General features: G+C 37.9%; 3 protein-coding genes across 4 annotated transcripts; all 3 read left to right on the top strand.

Annotated features, from left to right (window-relative positions):
- The first annotated feature begins 2,058 nt into the window (after nucleotides 1-2,058).
- hoxb9a (homeobox B9a) lies at nucleotides 2,059-3,542 on the top strand. The gene is made up of 2 exons (XM_060849104.1): nucleotides 2,059-2,575; nucleotides 3,301-3,542. The coding sequence occupies exons 1-2, from the start codon at nucleotides 2,059-2,061 to the stop codon at nucleotides 3,540-3,542; spliced, it is 759 nt and encodes a 252-aa protein (XP_060705087.1).
- A 9,151-nt stretch (nucleotides 3,543-12,693) lies between these two features.
- hoxb8a (homeobox B8a) lies at nucleotides 12,694-13,773 on the top strand. Of its 2 annotated transcripts, none has more exons than XM_060849028.1 (2): nucleotides 12,694-13,120; nucleotides 13,496-13,773. In XM_060849028.1, exons 1-2 carry the CDS (start codon nucleotides 12,694-12,696, stop codon nucleotides 13,771-13,773), a joined length of 705 nt encoding a protein of 234 aa, XP_060705011.1. The 2 variants fall into 2 exon arrangements, with proteins under 2 accessions (XP_060705011.1, XP_060705012.1); XM_060849029.1 differs by having other exon boundaries at nucleotides 13,499-13,773.
- A 1,484-nt stretch (nucleotides 13,774-15,257) lies between these two features.
- Nucleotides 15,258-17,550, top strand: hoxb7a (homeobox B7a). The gene is made up of 2 exons (XM_060849030.1): nucleotides 15,258-15,763; nucleotides 17,209-17,550. Exons 1-2 carry the CDS (start codon nucleotides 15,364-15,366, stop codon nucleotides 17,442-17,444), a joined length of 636 nt encoding a protein of 211 aa, XP_060705013.1. The 5' UTR covers nucleotides 15,258-15,363; the 3' UTR covers nucleotides 17,445-17,550.
- The last annotated feature ends 1,371 nt before the right edge of the window (nucleotides 17,551-18,921 follow it).

The following is an 18,921-nucleotide window of genomic DNA, read 5'->3' on the forward strand; positions in this document are numbered from 1 at the left end:
GTATTTCATCTAAACTTTCGAATTCATCATGGCGGCAAAATATATATTATCAATAAATTGCAGGCGAGTGGATAAGGGGATTGTTTTTAATTCAATGTATTGCCACAAAGAGCAAAAATAATCAAAAAGCAAAATAATTTTGTGAATCTTGTGAGATATTTATGGCATGATGCTAACAACCAATTTTAGTACATCGGTGAAACGTTTCATTGATCTTATCTATTACTTGCATATTCTCAAAAATATTCGCGTCACAGTAGTTTATAACTTAGCAAAGTGCTTGCAAGTATTTACTTTTTACTATGGAGGATTCTTTTGGCATTCAGGATATAGTGGGTCTCCAATAATATCATTAACGAACATTCAGATGTTCATCTCAGCCGTTATATCGCCTTATTTCTCAGGACTCATTACCACTATCTTAATGGAAGCTACACTTGTAAATGAGCAGCCCTGCCGATATCACCTGCCTCCCAGCATAACCGTTCAAAAGTTAAAACTCAAACATTCGACGAATTATTTCCGAGTCAAAATAATTTATATTTTATTTTTCCTGATCTGAGCAATATATTTTGAGTCGTGAATTATCTAATATAAACCATTGACAAAATTAGAATTTAAAATTTTATATAAATAGTCCCCCCACTGTAATTTCCTTCATTGCCTTCGCCATTGTTCGTCCTTCACTCATACTCAAATCTCTTCCAACGTAATTCTTTGCATCAGCGGAATCAAATAAAATCAATGTTTCTAATCGACCTCTAAATTAGTGTGTTAAATGCAAAGTAATGTTAGTTTTCACTAATAAGTTACATTTCTTTTAAAGTGATTTGTAATTTAAAAGCCGAATAGTTTTCTACCTATGCAAATCTTTCATTGCCCACCGAATTTTACTGGAATGTACGCATTTCACTGGTCGAACATGGTTTTAGAAATTTCATTCACAATTTCCCCTCGCTTCATGATACAAAATCTTTCTTCGCTCTTTTTCTCATGGGAAGAGTGTCTCCCAGAACTAACAGAAAATATAACAAGAGAAAACGTAGCTTACATTTAAAATTAAGCTGTAACAATGTATTTGAATGCACAATAATTATTCACTTGTTCACCATAGTTCAATATTGTTTTGAGGGTTGGCCCTCCGTTTTCCTTTGTTCCAAAGTCGACTTGAGAGCAATTTGAAGTCACACAGCATAAAAAATGCAGAATAATACGTAACAGTGGCTTTCATATAACTGTGAGCTTTAAAACATCACAATGGGAACAAAAAATACTTTGTTAGCTGGAAATGCAGGAACCGGAACGAGAAACTATTTCAAATCCAATTTGTTCTAATTCTCCTCAACTGCAGACTTGGGGCTGAATTAAAATTTGAAGGGAAATTAACGGTTGGTCTTCTCACGTTTCCGTGCATTTTCACTGCAATCTCTGCTCTATAAGGTCTAAAGTTGTCACCCATAATACGCACACATATTTCCTTCAATGGCACCAGAACCTCGGGCTAATATTGCTAACTCCAATCTGTGCTACCCAAACCGCCAACCTCAACAGTACACATCAACCTCAAATGTCGCAATAATTATCTGCTGCGTTAATTGCATTTAACATTTGATATGTTGCAGGTTTAAGATAATAACAGCAATAAGAAAGCTAGCGATGATGAGAACTGGTGTGAGAATTTGTCACACGACGTAAGATTAATTAGGAAACAAAATAGTTCCTTCAAAATATGTCCATTAAAGTTAACCAGGTTTTGTATTGTGAGGAATAGTTGCACCATACGAATCTATCTGTGGTGCTGTTCATTGTTCAATCCCCTTTTTACCTCTAAAAGTATTTAATATTGGGGGAGGGGGCGATGCTAATTGTTTAACCCCCATTGCGGATTGATTTACGTTTTATTGTCGCTTTGTCGGCCTCATGAAAACTTTAACCAATCGTTTCGCAGATAGCCCACAACATATTAGCTAACTCTACTTTGTTAGTTGAGAAGTTGAGAGAACAATTTCTAGTCTTACATATAATTTCTCAATGAATCGGAGTGTATGATGTTTGACAATGTCGATCTCTGGTGCAATTGGCAACTACTTTGTCGATTCACTTATAAGTCATGAAACCGAGGGATCGCCTGCAACAAAGTTTGCTTCTGGGCAATATTTAGTCTCCAGACAGCCGCGAGTCCCCGAACATCCCGAATTTCCTGCTTGTAATTTTCAGCCGAAATCTCCCGTGTTCGGCACCTCCTGGGCCCCCGTGTACGGCCAGCCTTCTGCCAATGTTTCCACTTTGTACCATCCGTATGTCCAGTCTCACCCCATTCAGCCTGATAGCAGGTACATGCGGTCCTGGTTGGACCCGACCCCCAGGACTGTGTCCGGACCCGGAATGCCTTCCAGCGGTCACGATTCATTGAAAGCAGAAACACCGGTGACTCATGGCGGCGAAACCCTACCAGCAGCGCTTCAAAAATTGCATGGCGAATATTTGGAGAGCGAAACCATTTGCTCCGGGAAAGCGCCGTGCTACGAAGACAGCATGTGTGAAGAGAAAGGAGACAAAGAGACATCAGAACAAAGTAGGTATTTCGAGAAATCTACTCGATTTATCCAAATGAAAATAGTTTATAAAGCTCGTACAAAAAAACGCGGTTGAAGTCAGGTTCCAATTAGAAGGTAGTTTACTCCCAGTTTAGCCTCAAGTATTTAACTGGTTTTATGTTGCTTGTTATTTAATGCGCCTCCGTTCTGTTTTATGGGTTACACAAGTAAACACCTGCAAACCCTTAATGGCGGATTCGCCAGTTTATCTTCTACGAGGCAATAAATAAATGAAGGAATAAATAAAACGTATTCACTCTTGTTATTTTCCGTTTGAACTAATCTCCTGAAAAACCATGAACCCAAGAAAGACAAAATGTGCGCCATGCCAATTTTATATGAAGCTGCGGAGAAGGGAGAAAGGAAGCAATTTTATGCAATGCAGTCGGCTTCAATTTACTTCTGAATTGCAAAGGTGGTAATGAACAACAAAATGAAGCCTTTACAACTCCAGAGCGCCCAACAATTTCCAGTTCAGTAACATACTTTGCTAATGGATAAACGCTTAGGAGTATTGAATATAACACATACATACACACACACACACATATATACAGACACACTTAGCTAGGTCTAGCTAGGTCGATACAACGGTGAAAGAATCCTCCCATAAGCACTGCAATGTAAGAAATGCATTTAAAAGATAAGATCCTAATAAAATTCTTATTCTCATCCGATTATTTTCCCCTTCACTCATCTTCAGGCAATCCTTCTGCAAATTGGTTGCATGCCCGCTCTACGAGGAAGAAAAGATGTCCTTACAGCAAATATCAGACCCTGGAGCTGGAAAAGGAATTTCTGTTCAACATGTACCTCACCAGGGACCGGAGGCACGAAGTAGCCCGTCTTCTTAACCTGACTGAAAGACAAGTCAAAATCTGGTTTCAAAACAGGAGGATGAAGATGAAAAGACTCAGTAAGGAGCATGTAAAAGAGTTCGAGTGACTAGCTATTGAGATTTAACTTTAGCGCGTAGCCTGTTTTTGCTGTCTCTGCAATTTATCCTTTAAGGACTGTAGTTCTGAGAAAGCCAACATGCATCCACGGCAAAGAAAGTAAGGTTTAAACATCCAGCAATTCGGCTATTTATTTCGAACATTTTAGTGCATTCATTCAGGGAATAGAGTCACGTGTAAAGAATTTTATTGCAGGATATTAAGAAATACAACTTCCTCCCATTCTCATCCACTGTAACAGCCAGAGAGCAGAGTGCTTTTATTCTCGCCACCTTTTCTCTCTTTATGACTTTAAAAAAACTTCGTGTTATTTATAAATTGCTACAATTTCTGTCAATGCTTTGGGGTTGGCCTTTCACGCGGGACCAGGATGGACCGCGCTCCAAAGTAACGCTTTGCAAAAAGGATCCTTGTTCAGCTGCGATTAAATTTTTTGGACTTTGTTGGCGGCAATGAGTTGACATGACTTGTTTGCAACAGTTTACATGCAAAAAGTCGAAGGTTTATAATCCATTTTGAAGACATCACATCGCGGTTGAATTAAGTGCTGTTTCCATGATTCCTGTATTTCTTTGATTTGAGCATTTGCTTGTTTCAATGGAATTGTGACTACTGTTTAAACCAAGCGATAGTTTAGCTTCCCATTCTGATTTCTGTATCCCTTAGTCTGCGTGTTTGAGTGAATGTGGATCTGGCATTTTCTTTCAATGTCTGATGCTCCTACAGTTTAATTTGGTAGCGATCACCTTTGCTAAATGTTTGTCCAACTATGGGTAACTGTTACCACGTGAATAGTTTTTGAAAATGTTCTAATATTGCAGTAAGAATGTCCAACTGTCGAAGCGAAAATTTAATGATCTGCCGTATAGAACCTCGTGACATTTTAGGAATAAAACAGTGTAGGAATAATCTGACGAATTATGATTACAGACTAGATTGCACAAAAGGAGGTTGACAACAGGGATCAGCTCAAAAGAATACATTTTAGGAATAATAACACTTCTGATGACAACGTGTTAAATATTTCTTAGAATACCTGACCAATGTGAAACTGGTATTTATATCCGCGGATTTTGTAGGTTTGTCCCGATTTTACATTTAAGCTAAATGAACTAACCGTTTTACATTTTTAAAAATCCAAATTCCTGCTGACCTTCAGGTTTAGTTTTTTCATTCCGGAGCTCTCCGACGTCAGCGGCGCAGGCTTGCACTATTCTAATGTGATTTATTAACGTTAATTATAAATTAAACCCGCTGAATGGAATCAAATATTTTGAATCCACCGTTCTATGTACACCTAACATGATTATTAGATGTAAATATACGAATGTATTAAAAAAAAGCTGCAAAATAAAATGCTGCTGAAAATTTGGAAACGCAATTTCCCCCTGACCTTGCGTCTACTGTTTAAAGTGTTGTCTTATTCTTGGTTGTGGACGTAAACCTCGTTCTGTCAATTATGCCTGAAAATTCATTAAATCAAAGGAGAATAGTTCTATTTATTAAATAAGATCGTCGAATAATCACTAGAAACTGAAAAGGCGTATTTAGAACCCTGAAAATAAAGTCGATTTCTAAAATCTCAACCAAACCAAATCATTTATCTGATAAAACATTGGCCATTTCTCGGGACAAGACCCCTGATTATGCTGGACATACCGACAAAAACCAGTATTTTATTCAGTTCTCCCGATAAATCCTCTCCAAGAGTGGGCACAGTGGCGTGTCGTCAATGGAGAGGCACAGAGGCTCTGAGTGAATGCTACTGCTGAGAAGAAGCGTGGAACTAGGCAGTGTGTTTCCGTAAATAACGTTAAATAAAAATACATCCGTCTCATGAAGAATCGCCTCACCGAATGAAATATAAACTCAAGTTGTTGGGGTGGATATGAAATGCAAAAGCTCATGTTTCACGTGAATTCCAGGGGATTTAGTTCGCATCCAGTAAGTTGTTCTCTTACTTTCCATGAGTTTATTACCTCAGAATCTGTATTACCGGGAGTTTCGTGTTCTTTTGGCCCAATTATGAAATGTGCCTAATGCAAATTATAAACAAAATGGCCCGTTCTCTATCTGCTGGTTGCTTTGCATATTTTAATGTCCAGTACATATCATAAAATGTGCGAGCCCATTTCTTTTGCACGTAATGAATCTTATGCCTCGCAGCTTTGAAGTAATATAAATTACATCGACAATTCCAACGTAGATTTTCATTTATTTTCACATGCAGGAGATAACATGTTCTATCAGAATTTACATAAACCATTAAGAAGAAACAATGATCTGTTATCTATGTCCTGCCGGTTTATTTGCATTGTTCCCTATTATAACCGTTTGATAATGAATAGTCCCTCAATTGACATATTCAAGTTGAATTTTGAAACTTGTGAGACATAATTTGAGCACTTTTACTGTCTTCAAAAGGCTTGGGTCTCCCCTGCCTATTAAGCAGGTAAAATGATTTTTATTTTAAAACCATATTATTTTTTCCTGCATTTGCATTATGTCTATCTACCTATATGTGCATGTACGTATCTCCACACATTTGTAGATATAGGTATACATATATTGACATTATAGATGAGAATTGCAAGATGAAAAAATGAAAGAATGCAGAAATCTATCAAAACATATTACACCGATGAATTGCAAATAACGAACAACAGAAACGAAATGAAATATTACAATCAAGTATAAAATGTTTCTGGGTGAATCTGCCCACAAACAAGTATTGGGGACATTTTAATTAAACAGCTTTAGCTGAAACATTCTAAACCCTACATCAAAAAAAAACATAGTCCAATGTGGAAATCTGCTTGGAAGAAGCCCCATTTCACCATCCTCGAAAGAAATATCCATCAATTTAATCGAATGTTCAGGGTAAAATGCGTTTTTAGTTGGTTTTGCTTATTTTCGCCTTCTTACAGTCAGCAACGCAACATGGGATAATTAGAAAGGAGGAAGGGCGGTCGTCGACTTGAAAGCGTTCTCTTGAGGTTGGTTCAGTAGAACGGCTGCCATGGCTGTCTAAGGCCATAGCAAAACAAAACAAATCTATGTTTAGATGTTTTAATACCTTTATATCGGAGACAACGTTATGCAGCCGTTTACAACCTCTTTTACTGGTTTGGAACAAAATAAATACAGTATCAGCGTGTCGTATATTAGAACTAACATAATTCTGTAAGTTATATCCAGTTCAACATTATTCGCCAAGCACACGAGACACAAACACATGCAAGGAGAAAGCAGAAATGAGCCTAGTACGTTGGAGGAGGAGTTAGGAAGTTGTCTGTCATTATAGGAAATTCAGTGTGGTGTGCTGCAATAAAATAATATGACCGTTGTAAAAGTTTATAGGGTATAAATTTCTGAAGGTTAAGAATTGAATGTCTGTAAAACAAACACAGCAAAGGGAAAACTTTCAGAACCTATTAGATTAAACTCACAACTGGAGGTGCCAAGCTGTAAAAATATGGCTTTGCGTTTTATTTCTGTGGGGATGTATATTGTAACTTTTTTTAAAGGGAAAATCGTGGTGAATATTGTGGTGTAACCAACATGCTTTTTAGACTCTGAAGCAAGCGACGCCCTCTTTTGTTCTACTTCCTTACCATTTCAGGCTGCCAGAAATTGCTGCAATAAAAACCTATACAGAGTCTGGCGAGACGTCTGGAGCAGGGTCTTTGGATATGTTTACAACTCCGCGCCCATGCCTGGGACTTTATTCTAAAGCAGAATGCCCAATTGTTTAGACTCCGACTCGGAGACAATAGAGTTCTGAAAGCTTTCTTTCCCTCCTTTTTCTTTCTTTCATATTCTTCTTCCCCTTCTTTACTGCCCTCAGGAATTCAGGTTGTCAGCAATGCGCTGCAGCACTATACCAAAGATGTGGTATTCTGGTAATGTCTGATTGTGTTTGCCGATGGAATTAAAGAGTTGATACCTTCTTTCTTTGCCACCGTTTGGGTCTAATGATTCCTTTAAAGTCAGATGTTAGATATTGCGCATATTTGCTCATGCTTTTTTTTCACCGCTCTTTTAGAAGTCCGAAATCTTCGCCCGATGTCCAGTAGGTGGCAGCATTGTTCCACCAAACACAGTCATGGGGATTCCGCAGCTATATTACCAATCCGAGATTCAGTAGATACAACCTACGTATTAGAACATACAGCTTTCCTCTTTCCCCTGGATTACTCGCTCAAATTGTTTAAAGATTAAATCTTCATTTTTTTTAAAAAAATCTCTTTCATATTTAGCTCCATTCAATTGTTTTGCATAACATTTGGGTGCCAAATGTCAATTCTGTCAATTTGAAATATATCTTAATTGCAATTTATTTATTCGAACCAGATTTTATGCAGTTGTATTATTTTCAAACTGCTCTATAAACCTGAGAAGATAACAGGAGAAATACGTCTATCCATTTACGGTTGCATAGTCTGTAGTTTTAGGCTAAAGTCATTTTTAAAAAGGAAGACGGTTCATTTACCGAAAAATCGCGAGGTTTGTTACACTTGGGCAATATGTAAAATGTCAGACATTCACACTTTTAAATGTACATTCTCACAAACTAAATACCTATCAAGCGATGTGTCTGATTCGAATTTGGCTACTTTCAAAGGATAAATGTATTGGGAAAACAATTAATTGCACTATTTATTTATGATAATTAGTTATATCGAAAAATGTTTGAAGTGTACATTGAAATTTCTAGATACTTAGCTTCCAAATGAACTTTCAAACCCGTTACATTTCTCAGATCTCAGTTCACATGCTTTCAGATTGAATCCATCCTGGGCTGCTGTACATATATTGATTATTGTTTGTGTGACTGTCTTCCTTTCAACAAACTGTGCGCCACACATTTTCAGGATAATGACCATCTGTATGGATATTTCTTCCTGACTGGTTTCCAGACCCTGCTGATCTATTCTTTCTCAGGTTTTATTGATTTTGCTTTATTTGTACCATTTAGGTAACCACCCTCTTTTCAGTTTCTTTCCGTATTTAAATCGAGTTGCAGTCTTTTTTTAACCTATCAACAGAACGATTTACGTAACCGTATCATGGAATAGAAACGTTATATTAAAAACTGAAATTTCGCCCAGATGAAACCAAAGCTTTACTTCTCTCTCCATTACTGTTCATATTAGTTTCAGTTCAGTCTTTGTCTCGTTTTCCTGCAGGAATACTTTTTAAGTGTGATGTTCATTATGATTTCACTTAAAACAGAATTTGACTCAAGGAGAAAATGTCAAAATATTTGGTGACAATTTATTTTTTGATTCCGTAAAGTTTCACACTATTCTCGCAAGAATTAAAGACACGTGATTAGGTAAACATACAAAATAAACAAGATTATGTTTTTACAATTGGAATCCCGCGCACTAATGCGCAAATGAATGGAGATGTTTGCGTATGTGGATACCTTTTATTTCCACTTCTGTGCCTTTACATGTAGCATGTGAATTGAAACAAAGCATGCATATGGTTTTAGGTTTTAATGCTCTGCAGGTTGGCTATCTTTTCACTTACAAAGATGTCGGTTTTCTATGAATTTCAGTTTAAACTGCAGAACGACTGCATGTGTCAGCTTAGAGTATCAAAAAAGTATCAAGTTATTGAGGAAGAACAATTTAGATGCATAGATACATGAACATATCCATAATATTTGTACAACTAATTTTCTGTATCAGTCATAGATTATGTATGAATGAAGAATGAAACTAAAGGATCTGTATTAACATTTGTAATATTATATCTCGCTGTGATGTTCCATATTTATCGGGAGACTAGAAAACTTAAACGTGAATAATCAGTTTTGACTGCAAGCAGAGGTGAAATAGAATGAAATTCCTGTGGAAACAAACGGTACCTACAACGAGTTTATTTTCTTTGTAGATTTGCAATTAACATCAGATTTTTTAAAAAAATGTATTTACATTCATGGTAGGTACTTGGACTATCATATTACGTACGATGTGTGTGCATATGTATACAACACGTATGTCCTTCGAGAGAGATTTATTGATGGAGATTTTCAAATTTCTTCACAATATGTGAACACATTTATAGTTAAGTTTAGGAAATATATTTGAATCCTTTCCAATAAAATGAAACTACACCCATAAAATGAATCACATTACTGATAAAGAGATTGAACATATTAAAACACGGATAAAAACAATATTAAATAAGCAATGAAGAGACATCACAGCTTTAGAACCAAATAAAACAATCACGTGGGGCCTTACAGACCGGACAGTTCTGCAAGTTGTAGACTTCGTTTAGTTTTGTCGTCAGAAATCATTCCTTCCCCCTTAAACTCTCACAGAATTTTCAGTTAATGAAGCAATTGGAAGCTCCTTGGATGCTGCCTGAACTGCTGTGCTCTTCCAGCACCACTAACCCAATATCAAAGAACTAGCTGATCGTGCCTAAACATGTTTGTTTGATGCATCAACTGATTTATTAAGAATGTGTATGTTAGTGTATGTTACATCCAAATTAGATTTTTAAACATTTTTGTCACTTTAAATGGTATTCCAGGTCTATTCTATCTAACGCTGGCAACATTGTGCCAAATTGCAATAAGATATATAAGTGGTCATAGACACAACACCAAGTACCACTACTAGAAACGAAAGCAAAAGTTAATATACAGTCGGTAGTTTGTCCTTTAACGTGCAGAGAAAAAAACGTCAAAATTTTCATTTGAGCTAAAGTAACCCGGATCACCTATGGGCAGAGAAGACAAACTTTTCAAGAGGAGACTTTTGATCGATTATTAAACGATTGATTCCATTCAGTCGTATTGAGAACAGTTCTTTTTCAGAAGGCCAATGCTACTTATTAGAGAAAAAAATTAAAAATATTAACTTTCATTGATCGATTTTTTTTGTTTTGGCAAATTGATGGAAGTTTTCACATTCCAGACATCTTTTATCACAATGCTAGTATTCAGCGTTATTTGATCAGTTGACAATAGTCCACAGGCTACACGTGCACCAAGTTAATAAAATTTTCTTATCAGTGTGTTTCACTACTTTATTACCTCAGCTGCACAGTAACTTTGGGTCGATAATACTTTTACAAAGCCACTGCGTTCATTTTCTCGCCAGATGACGTATCCCATAATATTACTGAAGAGTGGAAATCTGTAGCCCAAGAATTATCAGTATTACTGCAACCCAGACTTTTGGGAAGCTATACGTAAATACTATTTTGTTTGTTTTAAATGTTAGGGATCGACAAATTAATATTGAGTTAGGAGAGACCAGATGATTGAAAGATGCATAATCCGTGTAGGCATTTGCAAAGTTAAGAGATTGCTGAATCTTATGTTGGTTGCTATTGTATTCGGATGAACTTTCATTGATACAAACATCCAACAGTATTATTTACACTTTACATTGTACAGATTTCTGTTTTGACTAACGTTTATACCGTGGACGTGCAAATTCTTTTGATTTGGTTGAGTCTTGTGGTTATAAATAGACATTTCGAGTACTGTCCCCAAAAAATGTGAGAATTGAAATGCGGGATTAGATTTAGTCAGCTTCGGGAGGTCTGGCAAGGTGAGACAGATCGATTGTCTACTTCAGAAAATCAAACTATCAAACATTTGATAGTGAAATGGTTCAGCGTAACAACATCAGCTTCCTTATTAGTTCAGGAAATACCTTGCTTTCAATTGTCATGGATAAACCAAGAAAATCAAAAATAATGCAGATTCGCTGTCAGTCATTATTGTGGTGCTTCGTTAGTGGTTTAAAACTAATTGGTCAGTTTGAAAGAATGAGCAGAAATCACAATACTTTCTCTTAAGCTTACACTCGAATTTTGAATGCAGTTTGCAAATTATTTCAACTATGCACACCCATGCATATTTACGAAATCGATGCATAGGGGTTTCTGATTAAGAAGATCTTTTCGAAGCAAGTTCATGCGCGACTTTAGTGAGCTCTGAGTTAATCCAGCACCATGCACCTTTATTTGGAAGCAGTGCATCTCTTTTTACTGGAAAGCCTTCGAATCTGGATTGGAAAGTAAAAGTCTTCAAATGAGGTTGAATAAGATGTGTATGCTCTTGTCCAATAGCAAATAGTCCACAATGTATTTGCACCAGGAACATTATTTTGTGTAAAAGCGGTTCATATTTAAAATAGCAAACGGAATGGCACGCTAGCTTCGCAAAATCTATGTTTTACTGCTCCGCACAGAGCCTCTCGTAAAAACCCTAACTGCCGTTCACTGCATGTTATAAACAATAACAGGCTGTGCTTTTATTACGCGTTATAGTTCCTTAATCTCTTTCCTATAGTTCTCAGATGACTGTTACTGTTCTAGGGTCCGTCCAAGTACCAGTTAAAAGGCTTTATTAATAATAGGAAAACGGGTCATTAAATTGTTAAATACTACTGGATTTCAAAATTCCTTCAGATGAAACTTTTTTAAAAATCCAAATAATTTGCTTTTGTGTGCCATTTGAGTTGTCGCTACACTGCAATAACTTGGAAGGAAAAATAGCAATTAGATCCACGGTTGATAGTAATGAGATTTTCGGATTGGTACAGTACTTCCACGTCTTGTTGATGTAACTCTGACCTTTAAAAGAGACGCATATTCTCATTAAATGGTTTGGAAATTAACGTCTGAATGTCTATCCTTTACTTCACAACAGCGTGGATACTTCCCCTTATCAATCTTTTGGTGGCGTATGTATTTCATCTGTTGTAAAGCGGCTGATATCCCGGTAATGAACATGGTTGAATATATTAATCCGCATATTCCCCCCTCTCTATCTTTCTCTCATTCCCTCTCTCTCGAACCGTTCCCTTTTCACACGGTGCAGTGTCCATACGGAGTAAGCGAAGCCAATAGGACGTGGTTGAGGTAATAAATGCAAATTATCATGAAAAGAGACGGCAAAATATGAAACAACTCATTTGGGCTGAAGTAAATCACAGAAAACTGTTTATGAGTGAACCTCTTCACGAAGATGTGATGCCAGGACACTATTTGTTGAGATCAATAAGATGAAGGTTTAATTTTTTTTAAAATCTTGGCTTGTTTGCTTGTCTGATTACCAAACACTAAGTTCCATCCGTTGAGCAGAAAGATCTTAGTCCTTCCCAATGAGCTCCTACTTTGTCAATTCGCTGTTTTCCAAGTATAAAAGTGGGGAGACGCTGCGCCCCAATTATTATGACTGTGGTTTCACCCAGGACCTGGGCGGCAGACCCACCGTGGTCTATGGACCCGGCACCGGGGGCAGCTTCCAGCATCCCGGCCAGATCCAGGATTTTTACCACCACGGCGCCGCTACCCTCTCCACCTCCGCCTACCAGCAAAATCCGTGTGCGGTGACGTGTCACGGGGATGCCGGCAGTTTCTACGGCTACGATGCCCTGCAAAGGCAGCCAATTTTCGCTGCCCAACAAGAGGCCGAACTGATCCAATATCCCGACTGCAAGTCGACGGCTACCAGCCTAGGAGAAGAAGCAGAGATTTCAGAGCAGAGTTCATCCCCGACACAGCTGTTTCCGTGGATGAGACCGCAAGGTGAGGCTTTGACATGGGCCAGCAAGAAAAGAAAGAGGCAGACAGAAAGGAGAGAGATAATACACACACATGCATTTTAAAACGCGGAAAGGTTCATTTCCTGAGCCAATAAAAGAAACGTTGCAACTTTAGTGTTTTATGATTCTAAAGTTCGGTACTTGTAAATTACTTTATACTTTAATGATCCTGGAGCGGTTTTTTAAGGGTGGTATATTGCATGCTGTTTGCAGTTTTATTGCAGTTTTATGGCGTATTTTTCCTACGGTGTTGAATACTGTTCAACAATGTTTTAGAGCCCTCCGTATAACTACAAAGCCTCATTTAGCCTTCTTTTCTTGGTCCTCCCTCTCTCTCTTCCCCCTCTCTCTTTCCTAGTAGCTGCAGGACGGCGCAGGGGAAGACAAACATACAGTCGCTATCAGACACTAGAACTTGAAAAAGAATTTTTGTTCAATCCATATCTGACTCGCAAACGGCGGATCGAAGTGTCACACGCCCTGGGACTGACCGAGAGACAGGTCAAAATTTGGTTCCAGAACAGACGAATGAAATGGAAGAAGGAAAATAACAAAGACAAGTTTCCCAGCAGTAAATCCGAAATAGAGGAAACTCCAAAAGAGAAGGACGTGAAAGAAGACGAAGAGAAAGATTAATAACAATAAAATAATGCTAATAATTTAAAACATAAAATGTTAATCCGTGGGACGGGGAAGGAAAAGAATAATGTAGACAGTTTTTAAATAGTGCGGGTGCGAGAAGCAGAACAAATTTTCCTGATTACTGTTTGATACACAATATTGTGCGCAAATGTATGGAGGTGCAGATTAAAACGAGTACTTCAACTTTTTACCAGCTATATACATGTGGTTGCGTAGCACTCTCGCTGTACTAAGTGAATTCTTGTGAAAGTATTTAATGTGAAGTTCATAGATCAATGTTCTAGTGTGTCTGTGTCATTTGAAATACTGCTGTAGAATATTTAAGCCGTGTGCACTACTTCAGCTAATAATCATTAGCTTAAAGGAAAATCCCGACAACATGAAGCTGCCTATTTAAGCTTTAGCGATTTTAGATTGTGTTATTGTTTACGGTCTTTGTTGTATTTATATTATTGCTTTCTCCAAATTGGCATGTGCAGAAGTAAAAACTGTTTTTTTTAAAGAAAAACAAAACACGAAGAAACAGGTCTTTAAGTTTTAACTGTGAGAAAAGTCTACTGTATACGTGAATTGCTTTATTTAGGGGAGGTGGGGGGTGGTGGGAATGAAGGATTGGTGATGCATTAATGTTATAGTCGAGATTAGACTATTGTTTGGACATGCAAGCGGCGGAAAGGGGTACAATAAACTTGATAAGAGAAAAAAAGAACTGTGAAATTGCTCGGCTTCTTTTCTAAATTGACTTTACTTGAGTGAGGAGATTTGGCAAAAATAACTTGCATATAATGTGCAGTCTGCAAACAGACAGATGGATAGATAATATTGTTGAAAACTGAGCATTAAATATCAATAAGACATTGCAATCGCACCTGACTCAATTTGTCTTTGTGACTTTTTTATTAGTGACCTGTTTATGTTTGCAGCTCACTTGACTCATTTGCACTCATAATTCCTTACTCCCTCCCACCCCACTTCCCCCTCCCCCTTTTAAATAGAACAAGTTGAAGTTCGTCCTGGAGTAGCTGCGGCGAATAAAGTGAGCAGATATCTGCTTCATTTGTTTGTGTAAGTATTGCGATTACAGTGTAGATTTGGAAAGACACGTCCTCGGACTCTCCTCCGGCCAGAGAGCCACCTTAAGGCAGAAATCGATTATTGGGATTCAGTGCGCGATGTTAGAGCGCAACCGAACCAAAAGAAGCTGTTTTGACAAATGTGCTTCCACTGGAAGCTGAATACAAGCTACAAAAAGCGAATCGATTTATTTAAATTCCCATCTAAAGGATCGATCGGCCAACCCTATAAACTCAAATTGCCTCCCATTCACCTTGTATTTAAAGTTAGACATATTATGACTTGTATGCAGGAATTTTTCTTTTGATCAGAGAATTTTTTTTATCATCCAAAGAAGCCGCGGGTAGCCTGATTCTCATTGGCCGGCGATGTCACGTGCCAATATCACGTGCATCGGGAGGAAAAAGGGGGTTCTTTTGGTGTAAATCTGGACTCTAATTCCGTAATATATCACCGTACCTCGTAAAACCGACACTGAAACGTCCCGGCCTACAAATCACCAGCCAAATTATGAGTTCATTGTATTATGCGAATGCTTTATTTTCGAAATATACAGCTGGAACTTCTGTTTTTCCATCGGGGGTTTTTTCGGAACCAACTTCTTGCGCCTTTGCCTCAAACTCCCAGCGGTCGGGCTATGGCTCTGGGTCGGCTTCTTACGCAGCCACTGTGCCGGGTTTGTACAGCACAGCTAACAGCCTCCACCACCAGTCCCCCACCATGTACACGTCTCCTTATGGCCTCAACGCGAACTCCTTTAACATGCACTGTTCTTCATTCGATCATAACCTCTCCTCACTGATGTGTGGCGCTGGGGACTCTTGCAAGCAGAGTTGCAGCAAGTCGGAGCAAAGAGAGGCAGACCCTCAGTCCGAGAACTTCCGGATCTACCCTTGGATGAAGAGCTCAGGTATGTGAAAAGTCACATAAAATGCGTTCTCTTAGAGGGACCGTCAATTGCTTTATTGCATTAGGATGTCGTGCTCATTTATGACGTTCACGAAACAGGGGTATAAATGCAATGCACTCCCCCCAGAAGCAATCAAGTCGCTGACTATAATTTATATTATTAGCTCCATGCGATAAATTTCCAAATCCATCTGAAAATAAAACATCAAATAAGGATCTGAAAAGTTTTATGTTGTGGGACACTTCAACAAAAAAAATTCTTGTTTCTTTACATTTTCACCAACTCTACTCTTAATTCCATCAAAAGCAGTATTGAACTCGGAAGATCCCATGAGATCTAAATCGCCCTCTTTTTCTGCTCATTCCCATTAATTGCAAGTTCTCTGCTATTTGAAGTTCCTCTCTGTTTTTATAAGTTGCAATGTGCTTTTGGTGTTATGGATGCGGCTGCAAAGAGAGGGGGGCTGGTGCTGGTGAGAGCTGGGGTGGGTGGGGGGAATTGCTTGTGGTGATTGAAGCGGAATACATCAGGGATGGTAAGAAGATGACAAATGGAGGCTACAAAAAGTGCGCAAAAACTAGCATTAAATATTTATAAAGATATTTCAATTCAATGGGAATTACTTCAATGTACAGCCGACCGTTGTTTTGGTCCAGTCGAACCAATGCGGCAGTTTGTGCTTGTATAGGATATAAGGTACGGCAGTGGTGGTGGTGTGAAACAGGGATGGTTTGATTTTGGGTGGGGGCGTCGGGGTGGAGGTGGCCCTTTCTCCTATTTAAGCAATTACTTTCCACTGAACAAGGGAGGGGGGTTTTTTCAACGCCTTTTCTTCCGAATGTTTGGTGAAGTGCTAAGTTCGGGAATCTTTACCGAATTTGGAGATTGGTGCTTTCCTGCCCAACCATCCAGACAAAATGAACCACTGTGTTGTGCTTTAAAACAAATAATAGTATCCATTTTATAACTACCTCTCAGTTTCAAGTTACATAACATTAATTCACCAAATGCAGAGTGCAGTGAAGATGTAGGACAATGATCATCCATCAATGGATTATAGCTGTTAAACTAATACGCGCTTCCTTGTTTAAAATAATAGTTGAATAAAAAAATTAAAGTCAACATGCTACTGAGTGACAGTTGTCTCAGGCCTCTAAGTGCTGTGTAAACAGTTTAAATACTTCCCCATATAGAGTTATCCCCGTCTTCTTTATAAAGCATTATTACAAACTTTATATTGATTGTAATCAGTTAGTTTCCGACAGTAATTTATTGTATCTGTCAAGGGGATATTCTGGACATTATGTTGAAATTAGTGGTAGATTTGGATACAGGAAAAAGCAATGCCGGCTGTTAGTTAGAGTACTGTTTCTGCATTGTTGGTAATTTCATTTTTTTCTCTCTCTGTTTCTTCCTTTCGATTCCTCTCCTTGATCATTGTCCAGCTTCAGACAGGAAGAGGGGACGTCAGACTTACACTCGGTATCAGACCCTGGAGCTGGAAAAAGAGTTTCACTTCAACCGCTACCTCACTAGACGGAGACGCATCGAGATCGCACACGCTCTCTGCCTGACTGAAAGGCAAATCAAAATCTGGTTTCAGAACAGGAGGATGAAATGGAAGAAGGAAAGTAAAGCAACCAGTCCACCTGATGCAGGCGAAGAAAAGCAAGAAGAATGAAAACAAAACTTCTAAAAACTCAACAAGAGGCATAAACTTATAAGACTTTTTTAAACAAATGGAACGATTTGTTCCTCATTTCTTAACACTGAAACAGAATACTACCTAAATCTGTAACAGTTTTACTTGTAGTTTGTTTTGTACAGATTAGAGGGGAATAACCCAAAACTATATTGTACAAGTACAGTTATATATAGTCTGTGTGTTAGCCTTTTCAATGTGGTGAATTGTCGTTATTGTAATTAGCGTTGTTTTATCTGGTGTATTTAAAGGAAAACAATGTCAGTGACTTTATATTGGTTACTGTATTGATGTAATTTCTTGTCATTAATATTAGTTTCCAAAAGGAACTTTGTGTAGTCACAACCTGTGTACAGATAATTGTGTTCGTATAAAAACCTGTTACAGTTAAATATATGAAATGTTGTTCTGGTGGAAGTATTGCGTGTAACTTCACTGTACATTTTTTTGATATTTAAATATGGACCATTATGTTTGCTCAGTTGAGATTTTGCGCTTTAGCTATGAAGGATGTAAACTGTTCTGTGAAATAAAATTAGGATGTTTTTCGTTATGGTGTTACTCTGTCAAAGTCGACATTTTCTGCCACAAAATACACACAAACCAGGAGGGATCACAGTCTGGTTTTCAATGAAACAATACAATTTTGAGTCTGCGTTTATGAGTTAACACCGATCCTTTGCCCAAATAACCCAGTTAAAGGAAGATATTCTCTCCGTCATATTCCGAGTTTTGTGCTCCAGTCTATATTCCTCCAATCTTTGAATCTAGCTTTCCCTGATTAAATAATTCCACGCAACAAAGACAATGGGGCGTTTTCGTGGAGTGCAAACGCACCTCAGTCTAAATAAAGCTATAACGCTATACTAAGAGAATTTAGCTGGGTTCAGCGTCGGGAAAGAAGACAAAGCATTTCAGCAATTTCACGGCTTTGAAATTAGTCTTAAACGGTGAATTAACGATTACATTGTACATAAACGCCCTTTACGTATCTAACATAAGTGTTCCTCAGCAATGAAATATTTTTGTCGGAAAGCGAGGGTAAATATTCTTCTAGCATCCTTCGAAAACAAAATGAAACAATTAGTATAATTTTGATGCATACACGATTGCATTTACATTATATCAATTCACTTGTTCCACTATTTAAATATCTAAAATATTTTTAGAGTTTTAGACGCACTGCGCCATGTAAATTGTAGAGGTGAGTCCAGCTATTTATGCAGGGAGAGATTCAAGTCTATTTATCCTTGCTCCTGTCCTTTTCAATTTAGGCTGTACAGGACGAGTGAATCTCCCTGATTTGAGCAAGAAAGTCGCTATGTTATTGTCATAATGATACGCCTTTGACCCCTAAAAACATTTAAAAAATGGATAATACGAATTAAAATTTAAATTGGAGAAGGTAATTTGGCTTTCAAGGCAAACCCAGGAAAATTTCGTTTAACGGACCATT

Source organism: Hemiscyllium ocellatum, chromosome 32, assembly GCF_020745735.1.
Source record: "Hemiscyllium ocellatum isolate sHemOce1 chromosome 32, sHemOce1.pat.X.cur, whole genome shotgun sequence".
Taxonomy (NCBI): Eukaryota; Metazoa; Chordata; class Chondrichthyes; order Orectolobiformes; family Hemiscylliidae; genus Hemiscyllium; species Hemiscyllium ocellatum.

Coding starts and splice junctions, on each gene's coding strand:
- hoxb7a (XM_060849030.1), top strand. CDS start 15,364: ATGAGTTCATTGTATTATGCGAATGCTTTATTTTCGAAATATACAGCT. Junction 15,764..17,208: donor CCCTTGGATGAAGAGCTCAG/GTATGTGAAAAG, acceptor ATCATTGTCCAG/CTTCAGACAGGAAGAGGGGA.
- hoxb8a (XM_060849028.1), top strand. CDS start 12,694: ATGAGCTCCTACTTTGTCAATTCGCTGTTTTCCAAGTATAAAAGTGGG. Junction 13,121..13,495: donor TCCGTGGATGAGACCGCAAG/GTGAGGCTTTGA, acceptor TCTCTTTCCTAG/TAGCTGCAGGACGGCGCAGG.
- hoxb9a (XM_060849104.1), top strand. CDS start 2,059: ATGTCGATCTCTGGTGCAATTGGCAACTACTTTGTCGATTCACTTATA. Junction 2,576..3,300: donor CAAAGAGACATCAGAACAAA/GTAGGTATTTCG, acceptor ACTCATCTTCAG/GCAATCCTTCTGCAAATTGG.